The sequence below is a fragment of the Pristiophorus japonicus genome, chromosome 8 (assembly GCF_044704955.1).
Source record: "Pristiophorus japonicus isolate sPriJap1 chromosome 8, sPriJap1.hap1, whole genome shotgun sequence".
In the NCBI taxonomy this organism is placed as follows: Eukaryota; Metazoa; Chordata; class Chondrichthyes; family Pristiophoridae; genus Pristiophorus; species Pristiophorus japonicus.
In genome coordinates, this window is record NC_091984.1 from 183,002,469 (window position 1) to 183,017,412 (window position 14,944).

The 14,944-nt window shown below is 46.2% G+C and overlaps 1 protein-coding gene across 1 annotated transcript in view; it reads right to left on the reverse strand.

The window, feature by feature from the left end:
* LOC139269232 (solute carrier family 2, facilitated glucose transporter member 11-like) overlaps positions 1–14,944 on the reverse strand; it is a 94,963-nt gene that overhangs the window by 11,540 nt on the left and 68,479 nt on the right. The window contains exons 11-12 of the mRNA XM_070888322.1: positions 13,423–13,498; positions 6,973–7,100 (exon numbers count right to left, since the gene is read on the reverse strand). Of these exons, the coding sequence (XP_070744423.1) occupies positions 6,973–7,100; positions 13,423–13,498 (204 nt within the window). The remainder of the gene's footprint in view (positions 1–6,972; positions 7,101–13,422; positions 13,499–14,944) is intronic.

A 14,944-nucleotide genomic window follows, 5' to 3' on the forward strand; every position in this document is an offset into this window, starting at 1 on the left:
GCAGCCACGTACAGGGCATACCCTGAGAAATTTAAACCATTTCACAGGCGCAAGGATGAACTCTCGATTCAGGCCGATGCCTACTGTGGGGAAACCGCGTAGTCATGCCCCAGATGGGCAGAGAGGTATTCATCAGAGAACTCCACAATGAGCACCCGGGCATTGTCACGATGAAGGCAATTGCCAGGTCACACGTTTGGTGGCCAGGGATAGACGCAGATCTGGAACTTTGTGTTCGCAGGTGCAACACGTGTGCCCAGCTGGGCCATGCGCCCAGGGAAGCCTCCCTTAGCCCCTGGCCATGGCCCGCCAAGCCTTGGTCACGCATCCATGTGGACTACGCAGGTCCTTTCATGAGAAAAATGTTTTTGGTTGTAGTAGATGCCTACTCCAAATGGATCGAGTGTGACATTTTAAATTCAAGCACATCCTCTGCCACGGTAGAAAGTCTACGGGCAATGTTCGCCGCCCACGGTCTACCGGATATCTTGGTCAGCAACAATGGCCTGTGCTTCACAAGCACTGAATTCCAGGACTTCATGGCAGGCAATGGAATTAACCATGTCAGAATGGCACCGTTCAAGCCGGCCTCAAACGGCCAGGCAGAACGAGCAGTGCAGATAATCAAACAGGGGATGCTCAGAATCCAAGGGGGTTCCCTACAATACCGCTTATCATGCCTCCTGTTGGCCTACAGATCCCGACCACACTCGCTCATAGGAGTTCCACCCGCAGAGCTGCTAATGAAAAGGACGCTCAAAACCCGGTTATCCCTTATACACCCCACCATGAAAGAAATTGTCGAGAGCAGGCGCCAGTCATAATATGACTATCATGACAGGAATGCGAGGGCGCGATGTACTGATGTAAATGACCCTGTTTTTGTCCTCAATTACGCAGCTGGGCCCAAATGGTTCGCAGGCATTGTGGTTGCCAAAGAGGGAACTAGGATTCTGGTAGTTAAACTTACCAATGGACAAATCTGCCGCAAACATGTGTATCAAACAAAAAGGAGGTTCAGCAACCCCATAGAAGAAGCAGAGGAAGAACACGATGTAGAGTTCACTCCACCACAGGTGACCGAACACAGGAACCAAAGGGAGGAGAGCCCAGTCACTGTGCGCAGTCCGGACAGGCCTGAGGCACCGCAAGCAGCAGACACTCAGGCCAGCGCCCAACAACCGGAGCCCCAACTCAGGCGCTCTACAAGGGAGCGTAAACCACCAGAGAGACTCAACCTGTGATCCCAATAAGACTTTGGGGAGGGAGGTGATGTCATGTATTCAACCAGCATTGTAACTCATGTATAATCTGACCTAAGTTGTACACTGTGAGAACACTGACCACTAGGTGGTGAACTTGTGGGAGACACTCCTAACCTAGACCTTCAGATATAAAAGGGCAAGCTTCTCCCACTTCCATCACTTGAGTGCTGTGAAATAAAGGACAGGTCACAGACTGACCTTTTCCCAAGCATGGGCCTCGTGTGCATTTATACTGTATAGTAAGGACTTATCAGTTAAGAAAATGCATCAATACCTAATTGGACTTCAGTTTGAGCTTGAAACTGACCACAAACCGCTCATTTCGCTGTTTTCAGAAAGCAAAGGTATAAACACCAAAATTTTGTCCCACATCCAAAGATGGGCACTAACATTGTCCGCCTATGACTATGTTATCTGCCACAGACCAGGCACGGAGAACTGTGCCGATGCCATCAGTCGGCTACCATTGCCCACTACCGGGGTGGAAATGGCGCAGCCCGCAGACTTGCTTCTGGTCATGAATGCTTTTGAGAGCGAGAGGTCACCCGTCACTGCTTGCCAGATCAGGACCTGGACCAGCCGGGATCCTGTGCTATCACTTGTAAAAAGTTGCATCCTCAATGGGAGCTGGTCGGCCATTCCCGGGGAAATGCAAGATGAAATTAACCCGTTTCACCGACGCAAAGCTGAAATGTCCATCCAGTCGGATTGTCTCTTATGGGGTAATCGCGTGGTTTTGCCAAAAAAAGGCAGGGAAGTGTTTATATGTGACCTACACAATACCCACCCAGGCATAGTCATGATGAAGGCGATAGCCAGATCACATGTTTGGTGGCCCGGCATTGACTCAGACTTAGAGTCATGCGTACACCAATGCAACACGTGCTCACAATAGAGCAATGCACCAAGGGAGGCTCCATTGAGTCTGTGGTCATGGCCCTCCAAACCATGGTCCAGGATCCACTTGGATTTTGCTGGCCCCTTTCTCGGAAAGATGTTTTTAGTTGTGGTCGACACTTACTCTAAATGAATTGAATGCATATCCACTGCCATCATTGAAAGCCTCCGGGCTATGTTCGCCACCCATAGTTTGCCCAACATTCTTGTCAGTGACAATGGACCGCGTTTCACCAGCTCGGAATTCAACGAGTTTATGACCCGCAATGGCATCAAGCATATCAGGTCTGCCCTGTTTAAGCCCGCATCCAACGGTCAAGTGGAACGGGCAGTCCAAACTATCAAGGCAGAGCTTGAAACGCGTGACGGAAGGCTCTTTGCAGACCCGCTTATCTCGGGTTCTGCTCAGCTACCGGACGCAACCCCACTTACTCACTGGGGATCCCCCTGCAGAATTGTTAATGAAGAGAGCACTCAAAACCAGGATCTCCCTAGTCCACCCGGATCTAAATGATTATGTGGAAACCCGGCGTCACCGGCAAAACATGTACCACGATCGCGCAGCTGTATCGCATGGCATAGATGTTAACGATCCTGTTTTAATTACGGTCATGGTCCTAAATGGGTCGCTGGCACTGTCTTGGCCAAGGAGGGGAATAGAGTGTTTATAGTCAAACTATTGAATGGACAAACATGCAGAAAGCATTTGGATCAGACCAAATAGCGGTTCACCAACAACCAGGAACAACCTGAAGAGGATATCATCATCATCGATCCACCAACACGCACCCGACCAGCAATCGACCCCACTGTCAATCACGAGGATGAACTCACCATTCCCAACAGTCCTGTCAGACCAGCCGCGCCGCAGTGCAGCAATGGTCCAACCAGCTCACCCATGCCAGAGTTTGAACTCAGACAATCAGCCAGGGAGCGTAGGGCCCCGGATCGTCTCAATTTGTAAATAGTTTGTATCAAAGACTTTGGGGGGGGGGGGGAAGTGATGTTATGTATGTAAGCATTGTAACTGTGTAAGACTTGCCACCAGAGGGCGCAACTGTTAGAGGCCCAAGGGTCACCTGCACACCTCGTGCAAGGGAGTATAAAAGGTTGTCTGCCATTTTGCTTAGGCACTCTAGAGTTGTATTAAAGAGACTAAGGTCACATCAGTTTTAGCTCACAGTACTCAGTCTTGTGGAGTTCTTCCATACTCAACAATAAAGACATTGAAAAAAACATCACACATTTAATTAACTGTCTGCTGAAGAGGAAAAAGCAACTCTGGCCTTACAGAGTGGGGAAGTTGCCAACTTTTTAGGTATAAACAGTGCTGAGAGAGGACACTGTAGACTGCAGTCAAGAGATTGGTAACCTGGTCAATTACAAAAGGAATCAGGGAGTTAATTTCCGATCATTGACCATGGCTGGAATTAACCCTGTGTGAATGGCTTGCTTTGTATTAATCACTTCGGTAATAGGCAATTTTAACTGATATGAGGTACCTTAATGGGAAAGGTTGGTGCAGGCTGATAATTAGAAATTATTATGAATTTGATGCTTTCGTAAATTGCAGAGGAAATGTTTGAAGGACACCCTCAAAGCCTCCATGATAAAGTGCAACATCTCCACCGACTCCTGGGAATCCCTGGCCCATGACCAGCCAAAATGGAGGAAGAGCATCCGGGAGGGTGCTAAGCACCTAGAGTCTCATTGCCGAGAACAAGCAGAAACCAAGCGTAGACAGCAGAAGGAGCGTGCGTCAACCCAGACTCCTCACCCACCCTTTCCTTCAACCACTGCCTGCCACACCTGTGACAGAGATTGTAGATCCCGCATTGGACTCCTCAGTCACCTGAGAACTCACTTTTAGAGTGGAAGCAAGTCATCCTCGACTCCGAGGGACTGCCTATGATGATGATGAAATTGCTTGTATTTCTTTTGATTATTCTAAGTAAATATAACCCCTGGATAGGGGTGAGTGAAGAGACATCCTGTGTCTGTATTGTTCATGGGAGTTGTGTACAGACCTCCAAACAGTAGTAGTGATGTTGGGGAGGGCATCAAACAGGAAATTAGGGGTGCATGCAATAAAGGTGCAGCAGTTATAATGGGTGACTTTAATATGCACATAGATTGGGTTAGCCAAACTGGAAGCAATACGGTGGAGCAGGATTTCCTGGAGTGCATAAGGGATGGTTTTCTAGACCAATATGTCGAGGAAACAACTAGGGGGGAGGCCATCTTAGACTGGGTGTTGTGTAATGAGAGAGGATTAATCAACAATCTCATTGTGCGAGGCCCCTTGGGGAAGAGTGACCATAATATGGTGGAATTCTGCATTAGGATGGAGAATGAAACAGTTAATTCAGAGACCATGGTCCAGAACTTAAAAAAGGGTAACTTTGAAGGTATGAGGCGTGAATTGGCTAAGATAGATTGGCGAATGATACTTAAGGGGTTGACTGTGGATGGGCAATGGCAGACATTTAGAGACCGCATGGATGAATTACAACAATTGTACATTCCTGTCTGGCGTAAAAATAAAAAAGGGAAGGTGGCTCAACCGTGGCTATCTAGGGAAATCAGGGATAGTATTAAAGCCAAGGAAGTGGCATACAAATTGGCCAGAAATAGCAGCGAACCTGGGGACTGGGAGAAATTTAGAACTCAGCAGAGGAGGACAAAGGGTTTGATTAGGGCAGGGAAAATAGAGTACGAGAAGAAGCTTGCAGGGAACATTAAGGCGGATTGCAAAAGTTTCTATAGGTATGTAAAGAGAAAAAGGTTAGTAAAGACAAACGTAGGTCCCCTGCAGTCAGAATCAGGGGAAGTCATAACGGGGAACAAAGAAATGGCAGACCAATTGAACAAGTACTTTGGTTCAGTATTCACTAAGGAGGACACAAACAACCTTCCGGATATAAAAGGGGTCAGAGGGTCTAGTAAGGAGGAGGAACTGAGGGAAATCTTTATTAGTCGGGAAATTGTGTTGGGGAAATTGATGGGATTGAAGGCCGATAAATCCCCAGGGCCTGATGGACTGCATCCCAGAGTACTTAAGGAGGTGGCCTTGGAAATAGCGGATGCATTGACAGTCATTTTCCAACATTTCATTGACTCTGGATCAGTTCCTATCGAGTGGAGGGTAGCCAATGTAACCCCACTTTTTAAAAAAGGAGGGAGAGAGAAAGCAGGGAATTATAGACTGGTCAGCCTGACCTCAGTAGTGGGTAAAATGATGGAATCAATTATTAAGGATATCATAGCAGCGCATTTGGAAAATGGTGACATGATAGGTCCAAGTCAGCATGGATTTGTGAAAGGGAGATCATGCTTGACAAATCTTCTGGAATTTTTTGAGGATGTTTCCAGTAAAGTGGACAAAGGAGAACCAGTTGATGTGGTATATTTGGACTTTCAGAAGGCTTTCGACAAGGTCCCACACAGGAGATTAATGTGCAAAGTTAAAGCACATGGGATTGGGGGTAGTGTGCTGACGTGGATTGAGAACTGGTTGTCAGACAGGAAGCAAAGAGTAGGAGTAAATGGGTACTTTTCAGAATGGCAGGCAGTGACTAGTGGGGTTCCGCAAGGTTCTGTGCTGGGGCCCCAGCTGTTTACATTGTACATTAATGATTTAGACGAGGGGATTAAATGTAGTATCTCCAAATTTGCGGATGACACTAAGTTGGGTGGCAGTGTGAGCTGCGAGGAGGATGCTATGAGGCTGCAGAGTGACTTGGATAGGTTAGGTGAGTGGGCAAATGCGTGGCAGATGAAGTATAATGTGGATAAATGTGAGGTTATCCACTTTGGTCGTAAAAACAGAGAGACAGACTATTATCTGAATGGTGACAGATTAGGAAGGGGGAAGGTGCAGCGAGACCTGGGTGTCATGGTACATCAGTCATTGAAGGTTGGCATGCAGGTACAGCAGGCGGTTAAGAAAGCAAATGGCATGTTGGCCTTCATAGCGAGGGGATTTGAGTACAGGGGCAGGGAAGTGTTGCTACAGTTGTATAGGGCATTGGTGAGGCCACACCTGGAGTATTGTGTACAGTTTTGGTCTCCTAACTTGAGGAAGGACGTTCTTGCTATTGAGGGAGTGCAGCGAAGATTCACCAGACTGATTCCCGGGATGGTGGGACTGACCTATCAAGAAAGACTGGATCAACTGGGCTTGTATTCACTGGAGTTCAGAAGAATGAGAGGGGACCTCATAGAAACGTTTAAAATTCTGACGGGTTTGGACAGGTTGGATGCAGGAAGAATGTTCCCAATGTTGGGGAAGTCCAGAACCAGGGGTCACAGTCTAAGGATAAGGGGTAAGCCATTTAGGACCAAGATGAGGAGAAACTGCTTCACCCAGAGAGTGGTGAACCTGTGGAATTCTCTACCACAGAAAGTAGTTGAGGCCAATTCACTAAATATATTCAAAAGGGAGTTAGATGAAGTCCTTACTACTCGGGGGATCAAGGGGTATGGCGAGAAAGCAGGAAGGGGGTACTGAAGTTTCATGTTCAGCCATGAACTCATTGAATGGCGGTGCAGGCTAGAAGGGCTGAATGGCCTGCTCCTGCACCTATTTTCTATGTTTCTATGTTTCTATGTTTCATCTCACAAGTCCGAACTCTGTAAAGTGTAGAGTCAAGACAAGATCTGACAGGCTAAAACCTGTTCTTATAAAAGATAAGTCTTACACTAGCCTACAACTTTCTCCAGTACAGTCAGACTTTCACACTCACACACAGTCGTTACCCTCCTGCCGGATAATTACGTGGTTGTTTTAAAAAATTCAAACTGTACTTACAACAACAAAGGGGAAAACCAATCCCAGGACAAAGAGAGACATCCACTGCAGGGTGTTCGCCGTCACTAAAGCAATAGGTCGATTAGACTGAGTGAATATTTCCAAAGGCAAGACTCCACTGACACTACCTGCATGAGGAACAAAGGACCATTAATCATCTCTTTGTGTAACTCAGGACAGACGGCCAACCATGGGAAAAGCTAACAGAAGCCAGCACCATTAAATTAGGTGCTACTACTGTCCCGAAGGCTCTGAAGAAAGGTCATGGACCTGAAAGGTTAACTGTGTTCCTCTCTCCACACATGCTGTCTGACCTGGAGAGTTTTCCAGCATTTTCTGTTTGTGTTTCAGATTTTCAGCATCTGCAGTAGTTTGCTTACATCTCCAGAGGTACTTGGTACTTACCTGGAGAGGTGGCTTTATTTTGCCAGCACCCATTGTCAAATATAAACACTGCCCCCACAGCAAGAGACTTCCTTTGATCCCAAAGGAGTCTGAGAGGCTCACTGACAGTGGGAAAAGTCTGGCGGTCATAAATAAAGCTGCGAATTGCAACCTCCAAGTAAATGCGGACACACAAGTTCCCCCAAATAGACTTATTAAACAGTAAGTGGATAGGTGAATAGTAGCAATGGCACACTGTAGATTTTGCTGTCATGCGAGGTTTAACTATTTTGCTTCCAATTGGTAGCAACTAACAAGCAGCCATATTTGCTGCCCTAAGCTATAAGGTAGATATGAATCTTACGTGACAGTTCTTTATGCTGAGCATCGACAGAATCTCTCTGGCTTATCCATCTCTCTTTCTGATGACTACAGTCAGACTATTCAATTTTATAAGACAGTGTTTGAACTCAGTGGCTTGGCTCCTCCCTCAGGTCCCAGAAACAGACCATAACATCTGGTTCTCTTTCAAAATAAGATGGACCATTTTCATTGAACGATCATTGTTTTTATCCCTATCATAGACAAAAAAAATGCTTAATTATTTGTCAGAGGTTTTACAGTGAAAGTTTTCATGGACTAGGGAATGGTTTTATTCAGTATTAATACAGCACGTGGGAATGGAACGGTGGATGAGCTGGGTGATTCAGATGCTTTACATATCAAATAACGAACACTCAGGTCTCCGCTGTCTCAGTTACCAGGTGCAGTGCAGTGAGTTGGCCAACACTACTTTCTGATTAGCTTCAGCCACTGTACCCTCGCGTGGGAGAATTAGAATTTTATGACGAGAGCAAAATGAAGCGCTGAAATAAAATCATCATTACAAACAGGACAGAAACGTGAAGCGGCAATTGTGCCTTGCAGTTGAATCATGGACGGCCACCAGCGGAGAACCCAACTGGATGCTCAGAGTTTGGCCTGAGCGGGACTGAGGGATAGATTGTGAAAGCAAGAGGCAGACAAGTTCCAAGAGGCCAGAAAACACCAAAGGTAGTGAGTGAATAGTGTGAAGGCATGCGCACTAAATTATAATTTTTGACTAGTTAACTGTTAACTGGGTGGTTTTTTTGCAAGTAATGTCTGAGCTGTGGTGACTGACAAGGAAGTTATTAATTTTGAATCTTTGACTGTTTTAAACAACAGCAAAGAATGACTAAAAAAGCAATAAAGAAAGGAAAGATAGATTACGAAAGTAAACTTGCGCAAAACATAAAAACAGATAGTAAAAGCTTTTACAGATATATAAAATGGAAAAGAGTGACTAAAGTCAATGTTGGTCCCTTCAAAGATGAGAAGGAGGATTTAATAATGGGAAATGTGGAAATGGCTGAGACCTTAAACAATTATTTTGCTTCGGTCTTCACAGCGGAAGACACAAAAACCATGCCAAAAATTGCTGGTCACGGGAATGTGGGAAGGGAGGACCTTGAGACAATCACTATCACTAGGGGGGTAGTGCTGGACAGGCTAATGGGACTCAAGGTAGACAAGTCCCCTGGTCCTGATGAAATGCATCCCAGGGTATTAAAAGAGATGGCGGAAGTTATAACAGATGTAATCTACCAAAATTCTCTGAACTCTGGGGAGGTACCAGCGGATTGGAAAGCAGCTAATGTAACGCCTCTGTTTAAAAAAGGGGGCAGACAAAAGGCCGGTTAGTTTAACATCTGTGTGGGGAAAATGCTTCAAACTATCATTAAGGAAGAAATAGCGGGACATCTAGATAGGAATAGTACAATCAAGCAGGCGCAGCATGGATTCATGAAGGGGAAATCATGTTTGACTAATTTACTGGAATTCTTTGAGGATATAACGAGCATGGTGGATAGAGGTGTACCGATGGATGTGGTGTATTTAGATTTCCAAAAGGCATTCGATAAGGTGCCACACAAAAGGTTACTGCAGAAGATAAAGGTACACGGAGTCAGAGGAAATGTATTAGCATGGATAGAGAATTGGCTGGCGAACAGAAAGCAGAGAGTCGGGATAAATGGGTCCTTTTCGGGTTGGAAATCGTTGGTTAGTGGTGTGCCACAGGGATCGGTGCTGGGACCACAACTGTTTACAATATACATAGATGACCTGGAAGAGGGGACAGAGTGTAGTGTAACAAAATTTGCAGACGACACAAAGATTAGTGGGAAAGCGGGTTGTGTAGAGGACACAGAGAGGCTGCAAAGAGATTTGGATAGGTTGGGCCAATGGGCTAAGGTTTGGCAGATGGAATACAATGTCGGAAAGTGTGAGGTCATCCACCTTGGGAAAAAAACAGTAAAAGGGAATATTATTTGAATGGGGAGAAATTACAACATGCTGAGGTGCAGAGGGACCTGGGGGTCCTTGTGCATGAAACTCTTTTGGAGTTTACCTGTAAAACATAAACATTAATCGATGCCACCCGATCTGGATGACACACCAGATATTTACAAGGCCCATTTCCTTGTGCATGAATCCCAAAAAGTTAGTTTGCAGGTGCAACAGGTAATCAGGAAGGCGAATGGAATGTTGGCCTTCATTGCGAGAGGGATGGAGTAAAAAAGCAGGGAGGTCCTGCTGCAACTATATAGGGTATTGGTGAGGCCACACCTGGAGTACTGCGTGCAGTTTTGGTCGCCTTACTAAAGGAAGGATATACTGGCTTTGGAGGGGGTACAGAGACGATTCACTAGGCTGATTCCGGAGATGAGGGGGTTACCTTATGATGATAGATTGAGTAGACTGGGTCTTTACTCATTGGAGTTCAGAAGGATGAGAGGTGATCTTATAGAAACATTTAAAATAATGAAAGGGATAGACAAGATAGAGGCAGAGAGGTTGTTTCCACTGGTCGGGGAGACTTGAACTAGGGGGCACAGCCTCAAAATACGGGGGAGCCAATTTAAAACCGAGTTGAGAAGGAATTTCTTCTCCCAGAGGGTTGTGAATCTGTGGAATTCTCTGCCCAAGGAAGCAGTTGAGGCTAGCTCATTGAATGTATTCAAGTCACAGATAGATAGATTTTTAACCAATAAGGGAATTAAGGGTTACGCGGAGCTGGCGGGTAAGTGGAGCTGAGTCCACGGCCAGATCAGCCGTGATCTTGTTGAATGGCGGAGCAGGCTCAAGGGGCTAGATGGCCTACTCCTGTTCCTAATTCTTATGTTCTGATATGTTCCACCTTTTTATTTAAATGTGGAATTTGCGGAGAAGGAGGAGCTTTATTTGCTTATTTTAAATAAATCAAATGAGGCTGACATGATTGCCCCAGCGTCGTTATCGGGAAAACAAATGTACAAGTGCCCATGTGTGAGGAGGCACAAGTAGTAAAACAATTTAAACATAAAGATTATTTTTTTTAAATCGAAAAAAAACCTTATATTCTAAATCATATTATTACATGTATCTATCAGACACTGGAATCGGGGTGTCGTTGGCCTGTAACTATTTTCCGTTATCTGAGTTTCCAACTCCATTTAGCACGTTAGGACACTGGAAATCAATTACTAAGGATGTCATAGCAGTGCATTTGGAAAGAGGTGACATGATAGGTCCAAGTCAGCATGGATTTGTGAAAGGGAAATAATGCTTGACAAATCTTCTAGAATTTTTTGAGGATGTTTCCAGTAGAGTGGACAAGGGAGAACCAGTTGATGTGGTATATTTGGACTTTCAGAAGGCTTTCGACAAGGTCCCACACAAAAGATTAATGTGCAAAGTTAAAGCACATGGGATTGGGGGTATTGTGCTGACGTGGATTGAGAACTGGTTGTCAGACAGTAAGCAAAGAGTAGGAGTAAATGGGGACTTTTCAGAATGGCAGGCGGTGACTAGTGGGGTTCTGCAAGGTTCTGTGCTGGGGCCCCAGCTGTTTACACTGTACATTAATGATTTAGACGAGGGGATTAAATGTAGTATCTCCAAATTTGCGGATGACACGAAGTTAGGTGGCAGTGTGAGCTGTGAGGAGGATGCTATGAGGCTGCAGAGTGACTTGGATAGGTTAGGTGAGTGGGCAAATGCATGGCAGATGAAGTATAATGTGGATAAATGTGAGGTTATCCACTTTGGTGGTAAAAACAGAGAGACAGACTATTATCTGAATGGTGACAGATTAGGAAAAGGGGAGGTGCAACGAGACCTGGGTGTCATGGTACATCAGTCATTGAAGGTTGGCATGCAGGTGCAGCAGGCGGTTAAGAAAGCAAATGGCATGTTGGCCTTCGTAGCGAGGGGATTTGAATACAGGGGCAGGGAGGTATTGCTACAGTTGTACAGGGCATTGGTGAGGCCACACCTGGAGTATTGTGTACAGTTTTGGTCTCCTAACCTGAGGAAGGACATTCTTGCTATTGAGGGAGTGCAGTGAAGGTTCACCAGACTGATTCCCGGGATGGAGGGACTGACCTATCAAGAAAGACTGGATCAACTGGGCTTGTATTCACTGGAGTTCAGAAGAATGAGAGGGGACCTCATAGAAATGTTTAAAATTCTGATGGGTTTAGACAGGTGAGATGCAGGAAGAATGTTCCCAATGTTGGGGAAGTCCAGAACCAGGGGTCACAGTCAAAGGATAAGGGGTAAGCCATTTAGGACCGAGATGAGGAGGAACTTCTTCACCCAGAGAGTGGTGAACCTGTGGAATTCTCTACCACAGAAAGTTGTTGAGGCCAATTCACTAAATATATTCAAAAAGGAGTTAGATGAAGTCCTTACTACTAGGGGGATCAAGGGGTATGGTGAGAAAGCAGGAATGGGGTACTGAAGTTGCATGTTCAGCCATGAACTCATTGAATGGCGGTGCAGGCTAGAAGGGCCGAATGGCCTACTCCTGCACCTATTTTCTATGTTTCTATGAAATCAGTGTGGTGTGAGAGTTTCTGGAAAGCATGAGTATCCAGGACAACCACACAGGTCTCCAGGTGGATTTGCTCAAACTCAAAATTACTGTGGTTTGAGAAACAGTTGGAGAAACCTCAGATTATACAGGAGGCCGAAGGGTTCCACAAACACCCGTTGTAAGGCGGTAGGACACTGGGAAGTGTAGAGGAACAAAGGGAGCTTGGAGTGCATGTCCACAGATCCCTGAAGGTAGGAGGCCAGGTAGATAAGGTGGTTAAGAAGACACACGGAATACTTGCCTTTATTAGCTGAGGCATAGAATATAAGAGCAGGGAGGTTATGCTTGAACTGTATAAAACACTAGTTAGGTCACAGCTGGAGTAAATCTCCAACACTAATTCACTTCTGAAGGAATGAAACGCCACACTTGTAAAGTTAAATTTTTAGGGCCAGAGAGGGTGTTTGGCAATAATATCAATTATCCCGCCATTAACTTACTGCTGAATGTACCAACCTCAACTTTTTATGGCGTATTTAGTGGAGAACTAGTGAGCATGTACCCCAAGTACACGTCATTGCATGTCTTTCAATGCAGAGTCCATCGTTGAGGGCTGCTTCAGCACACCCTGTGGAGGAGTAGGACATCTCCGACAGCAACCTCCGGATACCTGTGATTAAATGTACATGTGCGGATGCTAGAAGTTGCTGTCCAATTTATTTCATAATAATGGTGAGCGCTGTTAGCCTCACTGTTAGTATTAACATAAAATCCTGGCTTGTGTTTCCACTCTGTGCACTGACACTTTATCATTTGTGAGTTAACAACACTCGCAGAGACGGTGGGGCAGATTGTCCTGGATGCATTGGATTACCTGGGCCCAGCGCACAGAGGAAAATGAGGTGGGCAATTACCAATGCGCAAGCCTCCCTGCCTGATTTTCCTCTATCTCCTGTGCCCAGGTGATCCAATAAACCCAGGTACAATGTCAGGAAACTCTGCTCCAGTATATCATGGGGAAAATTTACCTTGCGGTTCTCAGTGTGAGTGAAAATGTTAGTGCAAGTACAAAATGGGTTTCACATCTCACCACCCCATATCTCAACGATGGATAGGATATTTACTGCCGAAGTCAAACCTCAGCAAGGTGCAACAGTTTAAAAGTGATCGGCAGAGCTTGTACCCACCTGGGCCCATTCCAAAAGTGAAAATGTAAGCAAAGATGAAGGCCAGGCTACAATATGGAATCCAGAAATAACGTTCCTGCAAGGAATGACACATCAGAGGCGTGAACATTGTGAGATTATCAGTCAGGTACCACAAGTCTGAGGCATTGACTTGAGCCAAATACAATGTGACGGGTACAACAAGTTGCACCCATCACATGAGAGATGGCCTGTCCAGGTTTTATTGAGGTTATTTTCCTGTTGCTGCTGATGCTGTGGCCATCAGAGTCACTGATTTGCTTTTGTTACTTTTAAAGCGACCAAAACTCATTTCCTGGCAAGAAGCACTTTCAACCAATCAGAAATCTGTGGTTTTAGTCAATGGCTTTTCACTGGTGGTGTGATATCCTCCAGGGCTCTGGGCAACGGGCAGAGGAGTGGGACTAACTGGATAGCATTTTAAAAGAGTTGGCACAGGCTCAATGGACTGAATGGTGTCCCTCTGTGCTGTATGATTCTATGAGAGAAAGCAAGATGAACAAGCACTGACTGAGTCTTGTGTGAAACCTGAATCTTGGTTCTAGTGGGGCTACAGGATAAGACTATTTGGGGACAAAATTGCCCTCCACCCGAAACGAAGCACACCTAATGTTCACCCCAATGCATGAGGCGAACAATCCAGAGAAATTCAGCTCTTTGGGGATTTTTCAGAGTGGGGCGGATGTGATATCATCAGCGGGGCGGAAGTGCAGGCGGGTCAGAGCTTATGTCGATCCGAGTCATCAGCGCCATGCTGATGCGTCACAACATCCCTCCCCTTCAGTTAAAGGGGAGGGCCGCTGCGAACTCTGCAGCCACTTTAGTGGCAAACACTGGGCCACCAGGGTGGGTTTCGGCCGGGCCAATGTCCCAGTACCCAAGAACAGAGGCCAGGCTGCCGAACCCGTGGTCGCCATTGTCAAGCCGACCTGGTAGTCGGCCGTGGCAGTGCGTCCTCCCCTTTAAGGGCAGACGCGCCACCCAGCCACAAGAAGATTCCCGCCGGGAAAAGCTGTCAGTGGCACCGACCGGTGGTCGATCTGCTCTCGCGGAACGGAAAGGTCGTTACTGGTCAGTAAGGCGTTGATGGGGCGGCAACTCTGCCAGGAAAATCCACAAGGACAATTTTCAAAATGGCAGCCTTTCCGCGCCAACCAAGCGGTGAGCGCTTACTGACCTGTGGCCGCCGTTTGTTGAAAGGGACAATCTCGGCCTCGCTGTGTTTTTGGATGATGTCGCCAAGGGGCAACATGTAGATGAGAAATAGGAGGGGGCCAAGGATAGATCCTTGGGGGAGACCAGAGGTAACGATGCGGGGGCGGGAAGAGAAGCCGTTGCAGGTGATTCTCTGACTACAATTAGATAAGAATGGAACCAGGCGAGTGCAGTCCCACCCAGCTGGACGACAGTGGAGAGGCGTTGGAGAAGGATAGAGTGGTCAACCATGTCAAAGGCTGCAGATAAGTCAAGAAGGACGAGGAGTTTACCTTTGTCACAGTCACAA